The sequence below is a fragment of the Mirounga leonina genome, unplaced genomic scaffold (assembly GCF_011800145.1).
Source record: "Mirounga leonina isolate KUSES-001 unplaced genomic scaffold, KU_Mleo_1.0 Mir_114, whole genome shotgun sequence".
In the NCBI taxonomy this organism is placed as follows: domain Eukaryota; kingdom Metazoa; phylum Chordata; class Mammalia; order Carnivora; family Phocidae; genus Mirounga; species Mirounga leonina.
The window spans coordinates 24,712,650-24,731,758 of NW_023270265.1; the positions used below are offsets into that span (position 1 = coordinate 24,712,650).

At 44.6% G+C, this 19,109-nt stretch overlaps 1 protein-coding gene across 3 annotated transcripts in view; it reads right to left on the reverse strand.

Annotated features, from left to right (window-relative positions):
• Window positions 1-10,052: 10,052 nt before the first annotated feature.
• Window positions 10,053-19,109, reverse strand: part of HPSE2 (heparanase 2 (inactive)) — a 654,573-nt gene continuing 645,516 nt past the window's right edge. For all 3 annotated transcript variants that reach the window (XM_035026830.1, XM_035026820.1, XM_035026811.1), the window contains one exon: window positions 10,053-10,530. In XM_035026830.1, the coding sequence (XP_034882721.1) occupies window positions 10,365-10,530 (166 nt within the window). In that variant the 3' untranslated portion in view covers window positions 10,053-10,364. The remainder of the gene's footprint in view (window positions 10,531-19,109) is intronic.

A 19,109-nucleotide genomic window follows, 5' to 3' on the forward strand; every position in this document is an offset into this window, starting at 1 on the left:
CACAAATTCTTTATCAGATATCTTTTTTCCTTTTATTTATTTATTTTTTTTGCCAGCCTGTGGCTTTGTCTTTTCATTTTCTTTACAATGACTTTTGAAGAACAGAAGTTTCTGTGCTTTTTGTGCCACTGCCCAAAACATCTTTGCCTAAACCAAGGTCACAAAGATTTCCTCCTGTTTTCTTCCAGCAGTTTCATAGTTAGTTTTGCACTTAAGTCTGTGATCCATTTCAAGTTGATTTTTGTAGAAAGTGTGAGAGAAATGTTCAGGTTCATTTTTTGGTGTATAGATATCCAATTTTTCTAGCACCATTTGTTGAAAAAATATCCTTTCTTCATTGAATTACTTTGACACGTTTGTCTCAAACAAATTGACACTAAATATGTGGATCTATTTCTGGATTTTTCCATTCTGTTCAGTAAATTTAGAAGGATTCAGGTCACATAAGGATTTTATTAATTTTCTCAAACAGCTTTTGGTTTCAACAATTTTCATTGGTTTTTCTGTTTTTTATTTCACCAATTTCTACACTATTTACTATTTCCTTTCTTCTGTTTACTTTGGATTTAATTTGTTCTTTTTTTTAGTTTCCTAGGGTAGAAACTGACCCATTGATTTGAGACCTTTTGTCTCAAACAAGGGAGTTTGCTGCTATAAATTTCCCCCAAGGTACTGTTTTATCAGCATCCACAACTTTTGATATGTTGTATTTTCATTTTCAGTGAGTTCAAAATGCTTTCTAATTTTTCCTTTGATTACTTTTTTGGCCTGTGGATTATTTGGAAGTGTGGTATTAGTTTCCAGCTATTTGATGGTTTTCCAGATATCTTTCTGTAATTGGTGTCTATTTCAATTCCATTTGGCCAGAGAATATGCTTTGTATGACTTGAGTCCTTTTAAATTTATTGATGGCCTAGGATACGATCAATCTTGGTGAAAGTTCCAGGTGTACTTGAAAATAATCTATGTATATTTTTTGTTGGGTTGAGTGATCTACAAATGTCAATTAAGCCAAGTTGGTTGATAGCTACATTTAAGTCTTCTCTCTCCTTAATGATTTTCTGTGTACTTATTCTGTCAAATATTGAGATAGTGATATTGAATTCTCTAACTATAATTTTGATTTTGTCTAGTTCTCCTCATGGTTCTGCCAGGTTTTGCTTCATATCTTTTGAAGCTCTGGTATTTGATGCATATACATTATGATTGTTAACGTTCTCTTAATGAATTAGCACCTATATCATTATAAAATTACCTCTTAATCTTTGACCCTATTCATTGCACTAAATCTACTTTGTTTGAGAACAATGTAACCACTACAGCTTTATTTTGATTAGTTCACATGGCATGTGGAAGAGGTCAGGACATGCAACCCCAAAATATGCCACTTTGGTATCTTGATTATTGTGAGCTAAAGGCACTTGAAACACAACAGGTGCAAGAAGGGCATGCTGACCTTCCCTTTTCTTTCTGCGAGCAGGAGATGAAACTCCCATGGGAAAGATGCCCTCCCCTTTCCAGGAGGAAAGGAACTTTCTTCTCATCAGAGAAAGGGAGTCTAGGCAGAGAGAAATCTGTACAAATAGACTGGGTTAAAATAACTCCTTTCTGTAGTCTCTGCGTACGGTTTAGTTACTTTTCCACCTTTGCCACTCTTTCTTCAACCTAGTATATAAGCACTTAGGCCTGGCCAGTTCTTCGGATCTTCGTTCTTGGGGGAGCTCCCCTGGACATGTTAAAAATTATTAAATAAAAATCTCTGCGCTTTTCTCCTACGACTCTGCTTTACAGCAGCCTCAGCTGGAAATCCAGAGAGGGTAGAGGAGACATTTTACCTCTTCTGCACATGTAATCTTCCCTCCTTTACTCTTAACCTACTTGTGTCTTCCAATGTAAAACACATTTTTTTGTAGGCAGCATATAGTTGGGTCTGATTTTTTTGTTCAGACTGACAGTCTCTGCCAGATGGAATTGTGATTGTGTGTGAAGAACGACTCACGTGTAATGTGATTATTACTATGGTTTAAAGTCTATCAGTCATTATCTTGCTATTTGTTTTGCATTTGTCCCATCTTTGTTCCTTTTTTCCCCCTCTTTTTATGCCTTTAAAAACATTCATTGAGTACTTTTATAATTCCATTTTATCTCCTTTATTGGCTTCAGGACCAGGACTTGGGTGGGGAGAATGAGATACTCGCCTTGATTGCAGAATTTAAAGGGATGTCAAAAAACTTGGTAATCAATTTAATGCTACTTTAATTAGTGTTTTTAAAAGTCAAAACTAATGCAAAAATCCATGATGAACAAAATGTCAAAGTTTTAAATATAAGCACAATCAGTATTTCTGATTTTTCTTTTGGCCTCAGGCTCCAGTATAGCTCGACATAACATTATTACTGACTGTGCGTCATAGTTTTCTGCTTTATATATGTACACAAAATACATATATGTGCATATATATATTTGATTAAATGTCATTTTAGAATTTATGCACCAAATTTCATTTAGGTGAAATTTGTTAATTGTATTATCTAAATTTTCTATTCTCTCTGATTTGGTCTGCCTTTTCTCTCATTTTCTGATAGAAATGTGTTTAGAATCTCCTATTACGATTGTGAATTTGTCTTTTCCCCTTTTATTTCTGTGAGGCTTTGCTTTAAAGATAGGGTTTGTCATTTGGTGCATGCAAATTTAGAATTTTTACTGTTAAAAATTCTTTATGAAACGTCCCTCTCCATTATTAACAGTGCTTTTTGTTTTACAAAAGTATTTATTGTCTTATATCAACATTACCTTTTGTTGCATGGCATATCTTTTTTTAACCCTTTTACCTTTTATTTTATTTTTTTATTATTACGTTATGTTAATCACCATACATTACATCATTAGTTTTTGATGTAGTGTTCCATGTTTGTTTGCGTATAACACCCAGTGCTCCATTCAATACGTGCCCTCTTTAATACCCATCACCAGGCTAACCCATCCCCCTACCCCCCTCCCCTCTAGAACCCTCAGTTTGTTTTTCAGAGTCCATAGTCTCTCATGGTTCGTCTCCCCCTCCAATTTCCCCCCCTTCATCCTTCCCCTCCTGCTATCTTCTTCTTTTTTTTTTTTTTTTTTTTAACATATAATGTATTATTTGTTTCAGAGGTACAGGTCTGTGATTCATCAGTCTCACACAATTCACAGCGCTCACCATAGCACATACCTTCCCCAATGTCTATCACCCAGGCACCCTTACCTTTTATTTTAGATGTTTCTTTTTAAATGGCATTTAGTTGGTCTTTGTGTCTTTTTATGTCATCCGATAATCTTTGTCTTTTAATTGGAGTATCCTATTTACATTTTATAACATTACAAATAAATTTGTGTTCAAATCAATCAACTTAATATTCTCTTTCTATTCGTCCCACCTGTTCTTTGTTATCTTTCTTTTCTTGCTTGCTTTCTTTTAGATCAATTATTTTTTATTTTGATTCCACTCTCCCCCCTGCCCCCATTCACTCAGAAATAATACACTCTTTTAATATTCTTTTAGTGGTTACCCTAGAGACTAAAACATGCATCCTTGACTTATCAAAGTTTAATATAAATTGGTATTTTACCTCTTCCTTGAAAATGGAAGGATGTTAGAATACTTTCTATTTGTCTGCTTTTAAAATGTGTGCTACTGTAATGCATTTTTAATTCTCTCTATGAGACATTATTATTATTGTTTTATATTTATTTAGATTTTCCCATGTATTTACCATTTATGTTGCTCTTCATTCTTTCCTGCATCTCCCTTAGCATTATTTTGATTACTCATTCTTTTTGCTTTCCGCCCCCCATCTTTCCTTTCATTGCCCCTCCAATTTCCTCACCCCTCCACTGCCCAGCCCACCTATAAATAGTTGACTTCCAGGATATCATGTGTACACATGATAAAATTCTACTGTGTTACATTTCAGATGCTGCTGTAGCAATCCCATGTACAAGTCTCAAAGTTCAATTTAATTTCTCAAAAGTGAGGTCCACTTTTTTTTTCTTTTAAAAACCTAATAACAAGGTGAGTATACTTTGGGGCATGCTTCATTTATATTAAATTTGCACTAAATCGCTGCTTGGAAGAAATTTGGATGGAAGGAGTCAAGTCATTGACTCAAAGAAAAATCATGACCTTACCTCTAGAAACAAAAATCGTCAAATTTGTGTTGTCTGTGTTAAATTTCATGTGCATGCATCCTGAAAGGCAAGTTGCATTTATGTAGAAACAGTGACAAAAAATTTAAGGCTAAGTTTGAAACCTATCAAAAAGGTATATCTAAGTCTGTATGTATGTGTGTGTGTGTGTATTTATGAACCATCTGACACAGGCTCAGACAGTGGGGAGATTCAGGTGACCCTAGAGCTCACTTATTCTGAAGCCCTCGTTTTACAGATGAGGACTCTGAGCTCCAGAGAGGCTCAGTGACTTGTTTAGCATCAAAAGTGGATGGAGAGTCAGGACAAGAATCAAGGTCTCTGGACAGAGCAGCCTCCTTCAATTCCCTGAAAGTATAGTTTTCTGCTCCCTTCGGGTGGATTCAACTAGCAAAATAGTGTTATCTCCAGGTACGGGTACCCATGTAACCATGGCCTCTAGGATTCTCTAGTGATCCCTTAAGCCACTTTGCTATTTGAGGTTTTAAATTAGATTTCTGATGTGTCTGGTAGAGACACAGTGTCCAGTACTAGATGCATCCTAACTGGATAGCAGTGGAACAACACAAAGACTGTTTTCTGCTAAAATTCAGCCAAGTACCAGGAGTGGTGGGACTTAAGGAAAGGAAAGAGGCAGAAGAAAGCTCCTTTAGGTCATTCTGAAGTAAGTAAAAAAAATCCTTTGAATTTAGATATTACCACATATGGTCTGTTTGTAATACTCACTTGATGTGAAATTAACTAGAGAGACCTAATATCATTGATACATTTTCTGGTCTCCTAGCTGTCCATCAAAGTTTTGTGCTCCTTTTTCATGAATGTCTTAGTCTGTTCAGGCTGCTATAATAAAAATGCCATAGACAGAATAGCTTATAAACAACAGAAATTTATTCCTCACAGTTCTGGCGGCTGAGAAGTCCAAGATCGTGGTTCCAGCAGCTTCAGTGTCTGATGAGAGCCCACTTTCTTGTTCATAAGAACCTTTGGATGTGTCCTCACATGGAGGAAGAGGCCAAGGAGCCCTCTGCAGGCTCTTTCATAATCCCATTCATGAAGGGATCGTGCTCTGCCCTCACGATCTCATCACTCCCAAAGGCCCCACCTCCAAATACTATCAAATTGGGAATCCACATATAGGGTTAGGTTTCAACATAAGAATTTGGGGGGGGATCAAAGACATTCCATTTATAGTAATGAAATATAATTGTTGAGAAGTGACTGTCCAGCCACGAACTTCATTTCTGAAACCCCTGCATCTAGATGGGACCATGTGACTGACTTATGGCCAGTGGAACTGAGTGGAAGGAATTCATGCCAATTCTAGGTGAGGCCCCTAAACTACCACATATGGTTCTGCACACTCACTCTCTCCTTGTCTGCCGGCTGCATGTGGATGCTGGCAACCTTGGAGGCCAAATGCTGAAATGGCAGATCGCCTACCAGTCTGGGTCCCTGAAGGGCTACAGGGAATGGAACCACTGCTCACCCCACTACCACCAACTGAACTTTGCATGACCTGTTAGCAAAAAAAACGTCCATTACATTAGGCCATTGAGATTCTGGGGTTTATCTGTTATTGCAGTTAACAGTTACTTTAACATAGTCAATGGCATCTAACTTGAACAATAACATTTAATTTCCACTTAGAGTACTGGAGGCCAAGCTTGTGGGGAAGAGGAAAGAGGGAGAGGGCAGCACATCACGAGATCAACACGAGGCCCCACCACGTGTTAGTTCATTGGGTCAAAGTGTAGTGTGGACAACAGTGACCCCCTTGCCCCCAGAACACCCTGAGAACAGAAAGTTAGAGTATTCACATTTTATTACTTACAGAATGTTACCTCAAAATATAAACTACCTCATGGGCCCTAACTCTCTGCAATCGCCAAGCTCATATAAACCTTAATATAATCTGATTTTGGAAGCAAATATTAACACCTGTTCAAATCCCCTGCAGAGAAGAGACTTTCCCTGGGAGGTGTTCCTGTACTCATTTTGCCAACTTCCAGATGAATAAAGCTTAGGTTTCTTTTTGCTTCTTCCAAAAATATAATTTATTACATAACATTTACAACTGAAAAAGGATCCTAGGATATTTTCATGAATAATAATTAAGAGTAAAGTTCATGCTGTGGGCTGTAAAGAAGGGCCCCCTTTTCTCTGCTGGGTGTATAGGACAGTGGGATTTATTCATGAGCCAGTCATTTGGAACTTGGTCAACTACTCCTGAATGCTTCCAGGGCTCCCCGGGGGGCTGCTCTGGGGTTTGGAAGGAAGTGGGTGTCAAAGCAGTTGGTTTCTTGTATTTTGGCTTTCTTGTTTTAGAGTGATCTTTGCAAAATACCACCCCTCCGGCAATTGTTAATGGATTTATTATTTAGTCTGGAAGACAAAGAGAAACTTCCAAATCTCTTAGTGGTGGGACAGGTGGAGCAGTGTTGTCAGAAGCGGTGCATGCTTGGGTCCCGCCTGGCTCTCTGGGACTTGGAAATATCAAGAATCATCACCTGTGGTGGGTGGTGGTGGTAGGAATGGTCCTTTAAATTATTCTACAGAAGAATACAGGGCAGGAGCGGCCAAGAGGGTCACTGGTGGGCCCGAGGGGAGGCTGGATTCCAAATGTTACAGCCAAGGTTGGTCGGTCACAGCACTACTCACGACTCATCAGAACCGCTAGTCTACTTTATTGCCAGAGGTATCCACCTGGTTCATCTCTGCTTCTGCAGAGTTCAAACACTGCCCTTTTGTTTTCAGAAATAAAGCCACTCTCAGTGGATTTCCAAGGCAAATCCAGCAGCTGCATCCCTCCCAAACATGGGCCTGGAGTGCATGCGTGGAGCACCCCTGCCGACATGGGGCGTGGCCAGGACCATTCCATCCGCTCAGCAGTTCACAGCCCTGCTGGGTCCTTCCCCGCCCCACCTCAGGAGGCCTCAGCAGCTCCTGGTGCTCAGGGCCAGCGCAGGCCTTTCACATAGAATCCACCAATAACCTCTGCCATTTGGGAGGGTGCAGGCTTGGGCCCATCTGCCTGGGGACTGCCCAACTGCTGGGGAGGGGATGGGGCTACCAGGGTGAGTGGGCAATGGGGAATTGTAGTTCTGGGCGTCCCAGGCCTTAGTCTCATTGTAGCCCAGTTCTGGAATTTTCAAGCTTTTCTCCACCCGGAGATAAGCTAATATCCCACAGTTGCAGCTTTTTCAGGGCACTAGAAGAATTGAGACTTTTTCTTCAAGTAACAATGAGAATTTGTTCTGAGCCTTTGTGATAAGGAAAGAGAAAGAAAATCATTCCTAGAGGCAGGAAGAACAGAAAATCGTCTCAACAAAAGGCACAGACTTCTCATTATACCTTATTATGCTTTCAAATAAGCATTTCTGCAAGCCCATTCTTCAGTTTAAAGTAAAGTGGCTCTAAAGTCTTAGATGATCTCGGCCATGTCTTGTCTTAGGAGGAAAAATCTGATGTGGGAAGCTGGTGGATGAACTCTTTTGTCCCGGGGCCCAGCCTGTGCCCGTTGTGAGACTGAGTTTTGCCACAGGCTGTCTTTTGCAGGGAGTGTGATAGGGGAATCCCTTATAGGAAGTGATCCCTACTGATTTAGTAATTATCCCCCATCCCAAAATGGAAAAGCTGGGACAGATGCCCTGTACTGAAATTCCTAAAGAATGTGATGTTATCATGAGTTTCTCAGTATCCTTTGAATAATGCAAATACTTCTTCCATGAGACAGTTGCAAAGTTAGAAGTGCAGGACCCCAAAGATAAATTTCAGTGATTCCCTCTTCCCTTTTTATTAACTAAAAAAACCAAAAAACAAAACTCAAACCTCTTGGGAGCATTTAATACACAGAGAGATAAAAGAAGCAGAAATGGCCCATCTTCTGCAGGCTTGGAAGCTTAGTGAAGAATCAACACTTATTTACAGAAAGTGTGCTTGACTTGAGCTCTGAAGGTTTGGCCACACTGAAGTAGCAGGTAAGGGGGTGAGGCTGTGAAGTGGGCAACCACTGGGCTTGGTGGTTAAAGGAACAGGCACTGGATTATTCTGTGTTCAGCCACCCACTGCCCTGGGTTGCCCTGGGCAAGCTATGAACGCTCTCCACGCCTCACAGGAAGGCAGGGATAAAACCAGTGACTCCTTCATGGGGCTACCTACCCGAAGCAAACTGGCCAGGGCCAGGCCCGCGGGGACCGCTGCTTACTTGTGTTCTCATCCGGGGCCTGCAGCTCTGCCTACACCTGTCTCGAGAGATTTTGCTATCTGCACACATTTTTTAAAGTTTGGGGAGACAACTTGTCTCTCTTTTCCTCTCTCTCCCTCACTTGGGCTGTCCTCTGCCACTTCTTTCCCTGCTTTCTACCCCAGTCTGGGCACTTCTCGCTCCTCCCCTCACAGAGCTGAGGCTTCAGCAGGAGATGTCGGCCTCCCAAGGAAGCCGCCTGGGTAGCCTTGAACGTGGCGGTGCCGGAGTCCGCGGCCCTCTCTCCATCCGCCTCCAGGCTGAGCGTGCCCACTGACCAGGTCCCGCCCATTCCTAATGCCCCCCCCCCCCCACTTTTTGCTGGCCGTAGCACACGCCTCCAGACCCGCTGACCAACACGGCAAAACCGAGTCCACTCTCTTACTCAAGCATAGAGCGAGCCTGTTGGCTTCCCTCTCCCCAATTCCCCGTTCCCTTTTCTCCATGCTGAGTCTCCCAGACTTCCTCCCTTGTCTCATCTTCCTCCGGTGTCTCACCTCAGACCCGGCCCTGTCCTTAGCCCCTGCCATTCGTGTCCTTTATCCTGAGAAAGAAAATCAAACCCACAGGAAAGTTATTTCAGTGGCAGCTTATTTGCATCTTGCCCCTTGAATCCTACGGGTTGATCATGACCTTTAAATCAGTCCACTTCTCCCTGCCCGGCTCAGGGGCTTCCCACCCACCACCCCACAGTTCCCCCATCAGACCTCAGTTTCCAGATTCCCCCTCCCCTCAGGGAGTGCTCGGAAGGCTTTGTTCTGGGCTCACACTGGCTGGCCTGGGAGAGCGTGGACCTGGTCGACTCTCAGGACTGGATTAGATTTCTGCCTAGTAAATGGCATTTGAGGCACCCAGCTCCCCGGGAGGAAGCGGAACGGTGAGCTTCAGTTGTGTCTTACACTGATGGTGTGGATTTACACCTTTTTTTAATGGTTTTGGTCAGATAAACCATTAAGGGCTTGACCTACAAGCCCTTAAGATTCCTTCAGATTTGACGCAGGTCTAATTATTTGCTTATTCAGTTGGGTGGGTGGGTGGGTGGGTGTGTGTGTGGGTGTGTGTGTGTGTGTGTGTCTGCGTTCGGTGGCTCAGTGTGCTTTCTCTTTGTGCTGAAACTCTCTCCCTCCCAGCCACATGACGGATGATGATTACTTTTTGTGGTGCCTAATACATTGTTCTCCACTCCATGAATATTGTTACCTGACTCCCATTTCAACCCAGGGGGACTCTGGATTCACAGAGGAATAGAACCCTCTTACAAAATCTGAGTATGATTGCAATTTTACTTGGAAGCCCCCGTTTCCCAGAGGAATAGCCGGTGATCGATGCCACTGTCAGAAACCCAGACGCACACACTCATACATCAGCTGGGAAACGACATAAACAGCTCACCCAGCGGGCCGGTGCTGACCCACTCACTTGCTCCCCAGGGAGAAGAGAGGTGATAGGAAACCCGGGGCAACAGCGGGGAATGGACAAGGAGAGGAGTTAGAAGAGGCCTGGGCTCCTGAAGGCCCACCTGGTGGTTTCCTTCCTCATCCTGTGCCGAGGGCAGCGGTCACAGGTTAAGGTCCATGGTGACATTGCTCCGTGACCCGGATCATGGAGAGCTCTTTCATCTGTCTTGGGAGTGCGCCACCAGCTTCTTTTCATGGTGCGTGCACAGGGATACAGACAGCTCTACAGACATACCTTCATCCTTATATAGCTACACGTGATGTCTACATTTTCCTTTGGGCTGGATGTGGCCTACCTAGGTGAAGCTCATGCTATGGCATTTGTCTCTTTGGAGAGCAAGTCTGTGCTGATTCCAGCAGGATGGGGCAGCAGAGACTGGTTTGTTGCTAAGAAGATGTCTGAAAAATCAGGATACTATTAGGGCAGGAGAGTGAAAAGCAGTCCAGCAGGCCTGCTGGTGACTTGTGGGTGTGAGGGTGGTTTATCGGTAGCGACAGGCCAAAGCGTTGACATTCTTGACCACATAAAAGCCCATGGTGACTGGAGGGATGACCAATGTCCGGCCGGCCCGCAGGGGGCGGGGCTTCAGTTCAGGGAGGGTCCCATCATCCACCATCACTAAGGGCTGGCCGTTCAGCTGCACTGACCTACAGTGAAGACAAATAGCGTGGGACTTGTTATTGCATTATCACAGCAAAGCCTGGGCAGCCCCGGATTGCCTGCCAGCCTGTCTGATACCGGCCCAGCGATCCCTTTCTGACGCTTGCTATGCCCAAGCTCTCACCCCCACGTTTTACTTTTAAAAACTCTTTAATACTCCAGCAATGCTCTAAGAAAGAAATTGCCATTATCCGCTTTTACCTAGAGTCGCTAAGTGACTGGTCCAAGGTCATCCAGCTTGTAGGTCTGGGAGCCAGGATTTAAACACAGGTTGTCTAGTTCCAGAGACACATCATTTAGACAAGTGAAAGTCTGTGATACAGAAGCTGAAAAGTGTATTACACCTATTTTTTTATTTTTTTATTTTATTTTTTAAAAGGTTTTTATTTATTTATTTATTTGACAGAGAGAGACACAGCGAGAGAGGCAACACAAGCAGGGGGAGTGGGAGAGGGAGAAGCAGTCTTCCCGCTGAGCAGGGAGCCCAATGCAGGGCTCGATCCCAGGACCCTGGGATCATGACCCGAGCCAAAGGCAGACGCTTAACGACTAAGCCACCCAGGCGCCCCTATTTTTTTAAATCATAATGGCAGTTCAGTTTGACTTTATACCTAAATAATTGTTTTCTGTAGAGTGATGCACAGGCTTAAGATGATTTCAGAAGTCTTCTATTTAAAAGATCTCTTTTATTTGAGAGATTAGAGAATTAACATCATGTTACTTGTCTAGGCTTGTTCTGAAGGAGGAGAGAGACACTTAATGACTCTCCTTTTTCTGAGAATGGAGTTTTCAAATCTTTTGTTTTTTTTTTTTTAAGGAGAGAGAGAGTGTGCAAGCGGTGGGGGAGGGGCAGAGGGAGAGGGAGAGAGAGACTCTTATGTGGGCTCCACACCCAGCGTGGAGCCCAATGCGGGGCTCGATCTCATGACTCTGAGATCATGATCAAGAGTTGGATGCTCAACTGACTAAGCCACCCAAGGGCCCCACATATTTAATATTTAACAGATGTTTCTGTTTCAGGAACACAATGGAGTAGGTGATAAAGTAGGCATTTTTTAAATTCCAATTCACCCATTCTGTTTGCTTTTCTTCTTCCTGTGTACCAGCCGTCTTCAATCCTGAGAAGAGGGCCACATACAGATACACTTAGGAGAAAGGGAAGTAGCTCATCAGCCATCCTTGGCCTGTGGTACAGAATCCAAAGAACTTCCCAGCTGTTCCGGACCTGGAATGACTTGTACAGCCATGTATCCAGATTGAAGCTCAGTTTTCTGGGTCAGAAGAAAAGGCCAGAGCCAGACCACCAGCTGGAAATAAGGCTGTGAGTCACCCTCAGAAAATCAACGTTGCATAGTTTTGGGGTCTTGCCCAACCTCCAGTGTGATAACAGTGCAGTGATATTATCTGAGCTGTAAAGAGAATGAAATGTTAGAAACTGATAGAGGTATTTGTTTCATGTTACTTCTGTGCTATGAATGATAGACAGGTTTAGAGAGATAATCAGACCTACGCCCAACAGAGCAGTGAATTCCCTGAGATAAGTGTGTTGTGAATTATTCCCAGCAGAGGACAAGGCAGAGGCAGGTCCAGGCCTCATCCCACATGGATAAGTTTGGGTCTGGTCCAGATCTCACAGGCCAGAGGGGCAGCCGCCCTCCTTTATTGGTGTGATTGAGGAATGAGTGAGCAGGGGACTCCTGTATGGAGAGTTAGACCTGCCTCTGGAAAAATGCAGAAGTAGGAGAACTGAGATCTGGTAAGTGTTGACCTCATCAAATCTGCAAGGAGCTTTTGCTCCAAATTTAAATGACTATCTCTGGTGAAGAGAGCCTACTCCCTGGAATGGGAGGTGGCATGAGGAGAAGGGGTCCAGTTGCAAAAAAAAAAACCAGAACAGGTCTTCACAGTGTACTTTCATTATTTTGTTTCAGGTGGTGTGAATATCCAACAACCAGACATACGCACCCTCAAATACAAGTTCAATGATACTAATTAATCTTTCCAACGAATCCTCAGTTGATATCTATATTGTTATTCTGGAACAGGGCCCATTCTGATTTCCTTTTTGGTTATTTGTAAAAAGCTAACCCAAGTGTGGATGGAACCAGTGAGCATGGTTGAGATTCTGGACTGATCTCTAATTCCAGGAGCCCAGTCACTGTCTCACTAGACAGTCACCCCACTTCCGGAGGCTTTTTCATCTGTGCAATTGCTATAGGCTGCAGGGCCAGAGACGTGAAGTACAAAGTATGAGGCCCTCTAACAGTATAACGAGTCCCGTAAGTAGGGGATGGTGTTTTGTTATTCTTTTCACCGAAGCTACGGGTAAACTTACTGGTCCTTGTACTTGACTGCTCTCGGGACTGACAAGTTTAATGGCTCCTTCTTAAAGCCCTCTCTTCCCTTGGCTTTCATGGTACCTCTGTCTTTCACTGTCTCTCTCTTGCCCCCACTCTCCTTCTCCTTCATTTATGCATGTGGTTGCCTCTTGAGGGGGATGTTCACTTCTACCTGCCTCTCAGATGGTGGGGTTCTTGGCGCTTTGTCTTTGAACCTCTTCTCCCACACTCCGTACTCCTGCTGAGTGCTATTACCCACACCCAAGACTTTGATTGCTATCCATGTCAATACTCCCCAAACCTAGCCTAGATCCTTCTTCTAACTAATGTTATCTCCACTTGGCTGTCCCATAGGAACCACAGAGTCACTATGTTCCAAGTCAAAATCGTCTTCTCAAACCCTGTCCTTTTCTCTGCCTTTTTTGTGTTGGTACCACCATCTATCCAATGACCTAAGCCAGAAAGCTGGTCATCTGGGGCTTTGCCCCCAATTCCCACGTCGGGGGTCACTAAGTCCAATCGATTCTACCTTTTAATATTTTTCATATCTGCTTCTTTCTCTCCATTCACTGCTACTATTTTAGTTCAGAGCTTGCCATGTAACCGATCTCTTCACCCCCTGCCTTGCCTTCCTCCTGCTGCTTGCCACATTGCTGACGGAGCAACCAATTGCTGTCACTGCTTTAAGCTCTTCAGCATCTCCCCATGCCCTCCACTTTCACGTGGACAGTGAAGCCCCGCTCTGGCCAGCTCTCCAGGCCTGGGGCCTGCCAGTGCCCCTGACTCCAGCGCTAACTGGCTCACTGGCCTCTGGGGGCAGGCATGGGCTGAACTGGCCGTTCTTGTCAGGTCATCATCAATATATGCATTAACAAAGATTGTTTCACAATGAAAAGCTAGTTAAGTCTTGCACATAAATGAAATGAATATTTTTTAAGTGACAATGTAAGTAGATACTGTTGGGAATGAAGTATGCAAGTTCATTTAAAAGTATAGTAAATATTTTTCAAATGTAAGTACCAGTAGACATTGTTGGGATTAACAAGACACAAGTTCATTTAAAAGTGTTATAAAATTCCTAACAGATTTTTCGGGAAGGGGGGGGCATCGTGTGCTTTTTTCAAGCAAGAGATTTGAAAGATTTTATTTATTTATTTGAGAGAGAAAGCAGGGGCAGGAGGAGGAGAGGGACAAGCAGACTCCCCAATGAGCATGGAGCCTGATGCAGGGCAGGGCTCTCGATCTCACGACCCTGAGATCGTAACCTGCGCTTGAAACCAAGAGGCAGGTGCTTAACTGACTGAGCCACCGAGGTGCCCCTCAAGCAAGAGATTTTAAAAGCACAATTACTATAATGTGGGAGGACCGTGACATGAGCCGACATCACAAAGGAGCCCTGGTCCTTTAACAGGGCTGCCCCTTTGCCCCACAGGACCAAAGTAAACGACCTGCAGTTCCACTTCGGTGGTGCTCCTTCCTCTTAGAACACAACCAACTCTCTTCCCCTGTCAGACTAACCACACTGGGTCCTTGCAGAACCTGCTCAGGTGTTGTTCCCACTGGGGAAACTTTTCTGATCCCTGGGCTGGGCTAGAAGCCCCAACTCTGGACTCTCTTGTATCCCAAACTTATATATGACTACCTCACTGAATTGTAGTGACTTACTCACTCTCCCCCTCACTGGGCTGTGAGCTTGGTGAGGAAAGGGATCATGTCTTTCATCCCTAAATCCTCAGTGCCTAACGAGGTACTCAGCCTGGAGTAGGGATGAAATATTTTTGAACAAGTGAATGAACTTTGAGGCTCTTTTGCATGACTTCTTATCTTCTGGGGTGGAGTTTCTCCAGCTTGAGAGAGGCTCCCTGGAGGTTCACTGAGTGTCTTTACAGATTTCATTAACTTACCAATTTACTCTCACTTTCAATGGCTCTGGAGATGTGAGATAAGACCTGAATTATCGCTGATTCTCAGTCACTCACCAGATACCTTATCCCAACCTGACATAAGGCCATTGATCATGAATAGTATTTTTCAGCCTTAAAAAAGATCCATATGACCATCTCTTAACTAAGCCAACATGAGTTAATTTGGTGAGACCCTGAGTCCCCATACATCCTCATCTGTAAAGTCCCTCCATTATAAAGACAGACCACTTGCTTTACCACCTCCATTCTATTTTTCCTACTTACATTTTTCTTTTAATATTTATCCTGTTACCAGTGAAGTCATATCATGCTAAATATTATAATAATCTTTCATTTTTATGAACAATTTGTAAGTTTGAAAACATAGTCACACTGATGATAAAAATCATGATTAGTACACACTATTTTATACACAAAGGCATTTTGTTATGATTTCATTTGACTATCGCATTTAGTCCTTCCAACAACCAACTGAGGCAGGGGTTAGCAACCCTATATTATGGATAAAGAAATCAAAGTTTAGAGGGGTCTCACCTAAGTCACACAGCCAGTAAGTGGTAGGGGTAACATCTGCAATGCTACCCTTCACCATGGTCCTATCTGGCCTCCCTGGTGATTGCTAAAGAGCCCTTGAGGTACCTGGGGTGATTATTATTATTATTATTGTAACTTTACTATTGAGATGAGGTCAGAGAGGTTAAATGGTCTGGGCAAGGTCACATAGCTAATAGATGGCTAAGCTAGGTCTCGAATTCAGTCCTTCAGACACCTCTTTCTACTATGTCATGTTATTCTCCAATTCCAGATGGCACTCACCAGGATCATGTTTCTTTATTTCAAAACCTTTCCTTATCATATTTCCAGCATATTCTGGGACCTCCTTACTGCCCATGACTTTTCACACCAAATGCTAAATGATCCAGCCTATGTTGAACTATTTCTCTTAATTCCCTAGCTGCTGAGGGCATTTAAATTATCCAAATATTAGGACAACTGCATTTTATCACCATCTGTTTTTATAAAGTCTGAGTTACTTTTCAATTCCTAAACTTGTTTTATTTTGCTTGCGATTTGAAATGAGATTCAATGTGTCAGTGTGGAGTCAAGCCCTCTGCTTCCCTGGTCTCTATGGGAGCCCCTTGCCCAGGTCACCCTCCTGCCCCCACCACCTGTCTACAGTCTCTAGTCTTCATGTCTTACCCTGGTTCTTGCTAGCCATGGATACTGAAGCAAGCTTTAACTATCCTGAGGTCTCAGGAAAGCAGGTCTAGTGAGCATGCTCTTTGCCAGTCTTGAAGATAATTTGCTGGATTATGGCCTGGCCCTGGGTGGACTTCTGTGGGGGCAGAGGCTGGGGGAGACTTTGTATTATTGAGAGCAGCCTTGGGACCTGTATCTGCTTCAGGCTGACATATTTGGTACCTTGAGTGGGAGATGAAGGGACTTAGAGATAATCGTGCTGCCTCAACTACTTTGAGGAAGTGATTTGCCTTTTCTGAGCTTGGCTTTCTCCACTTGTAAGACAGACTAGATGAAACCTAAGATTCCTTCTGTCTTGAACATTTTTTAGGTGTGTTGTCCAAAGCCTAACAACTAGCTTGAGGCCTTTAATGCCAAACTCAGAGTCATCCTGCACAAATAGAAATCTGATCATGATATCCACCTACCTAATGTTCAGTAGCTTCCTGCTGATCTTAGAACACTGTCCAAAGTCTTTACAAGACCTAATAGGCAAAGCCTTTACCTATGTCTCTAGCCTATTAGAGGCTTACCCTAGTTCCTGCCCGTTCCAGCTCCCCACTACTCACCACCTCCTTCCATTCCATTCTGCAATTTCTCCAAGCACAATCTCTGATGTCAGAGTTTTTGTACATGTTCCTGCTGCTGGAACCTTCTCCATACTCCCTCCCCTTTCCAGCTTCCTTTTCCTGGCTAACTCCTATCTGTCCTTCAGGTCAGGTGCCCCTCCAAAGTGCTTCCATATTACCCCATACTTCTGGGGTCTCCGTACTCATCACAGGGTACTCGCATTGCTGACCGCTTGTCTGTCTCTCCACTAGGCAGGAAGACCATGTGTCTGTCTTATTATTCTTGAACTCTCCCTACACCAACTCACATAGCAGGTGAGCAATAAAAGAAGGACTGGTTATAAATATGCAGGTAGATGAACTCAGAAGGAAAAGACACTGGACTGGAAGGCAGAGATCTGAGTTTTAGTTCAGACTTCCAACATGTGCAGGCCTGGACATGTCACCAGTCTGTTCTAGTCTCTGTTTCTGGATCATTAAACCATGAGAGGGGGAGAAAAGAAGGGAAGCAGGGGAGACAGAAGAAGGAGGGAGAGGAAGGAGAATGTCTAAGAACCTGAGTGTGTGTGTTGGGGAGGGGGCATCAGCTCCCTTTGCTCTTCATAACCCCCACAACCTCCTAGTCTGACTCTCGGTCCAGAGTGCTGCCCATGCACCACCAGAGGGCACTCTTGTTCCACACAACGGCGCCGGAGAGGAACCCCCCCCGCCCCCCCCGCCGCCCCGGCGCTGGCTCTCAGGAAGCCAGAGCGCGTGCGCTGCCCCCACAGCCCGCACTCGGTCCCCGCAGGGCCGGCAGACGGGGGCGGGCAGAGGTTCCTGCGCTTGGCCTCCCGGAGGAACAAACCGCAGGGGCAGTCAGATCCCAGCAAAAACTGCGTTGCGGTCCACTGGGCAGGGGGCCCCCCTGAATGTGGCCAATATTAGGGAAACCTGCGCAGCCGGGTTTCGATTCCCGCCAGGGTGCGGGCTTCTCGGCCAGCGTGCAGGGCGGGGGTCGGCGCAGGTGCGGGGGGCGCCCCGCTCTCCCGGCCCGGTCCCCGGCCGCGCACCTGTGTGCGCTTTACAGGCCCCCGAGGCCCGGCGGCCCCCTCGCTGAGTTAGGAAGCAGGTCTGTGCAGCTGCCCGGCCCTTCTCCGGGTCAGGGGCAGGTTAGAGCCTGGAGGGTTTGAGGACAGAGGGGCCTTGCTCCTCTCCCCTGCTCCGGGAGAGGCTGTGCAGCTGGGGTAGCTTAGAAAGGAAGTTCCTTTGAAATGGCCAGGAGTGAGCGCTACCCCGCTGACGAGGGCCGCTCCGGAGTGGCCGCAGGTTAGTGTCGCCTGGTCTCACTAGCCCAGCTGGAGCAGAGGATGCTCATTACCCTCTCAGGGGTGCTCCTGCCTCAGGGGTCGTGGGGAGGATTACTTCCAAGCGTGTCCTGAAGCTTTTCTCCTCTCTGCTTTTTGCCTTGCCTGGAATCTGGTAGAAGTCTACTCTTCTCTCCGGGCCCCATTGGATGTGGCCTCCTTCACAGGGCCTTAGCTGACAGCCCCAGCTGCAAGACAGGCATATTACTTGCAGCTCCCTCTTTAGCACTCGTCCTGCTCAGCTTTATTTTATCTGTGTGCTGGAGTCATTTTGCAGGCTAGACCGAACTGTTTGCATTTCTTAATTTTCAATAGCATGTGGTTCAGTGCCTTCTTGCTTACGAGGGTAATTCTAATTAATGTTGGTTGCATTCCACTCAGTCAAGCTCTCTAGGAGTTATCCTGATTGCATGCTCCAACCCCTTCCTCTATTGTTTGAGAGGAGACTGTACAAGAGAGAGTAAATGGAGATGAAGCCTTCCTGTTCCTCTCCCGCCTCCAGGAGCCCACATCATACATGAGGTTCCTGGCCACGAGACCCTTTGAGGCTGAGGAGATCATGTGCCCTTCATCCTATTCTCTGAGGGGCATAATGAAACAATGAGGAGTTTTGATCTAGCTTCTGTGTCACGGAGCAAACCCTAGGACTCCTTCATGCAAGCAGAGCTGGGGGATTATATAGGCAAGTTGTTAGAGATATAGGCTTTTCCTGTTTGCAGTTAGGTTTGGGGGTCATGATTTGATCTGTGTTCTATCCAAGTCTGTGTAATAATGGTCCAAGCCATAATGGGATTCTACCATGTGCTTCTAATGGCTTAAAATAACTTAGCACATTTGGCAGACAAGATGAGAGCCCAGCTAAGGAACCTGGATTTATACTGATATTGTGAATTCCCAACAGATGAGGAAATCATCTGGGGGCAGTTTGGGAAGAAAATTTGATTCTGCAACCATCTCAAAGCTCCATGTCATAGGCATATCACTCTCAAACCACAAGACACAATAGGAACCAGCTATAAAAACCATGGAGAGACTTTAACATGTGGTTAACTCTGTTCCCTTCCCATTGTAAAGAATTGGTGCTATGATCTCGGACATTCATGAGTGGTGTGTAAGGGGCATTACTCATATCCCTAGTGTTCTCTGTG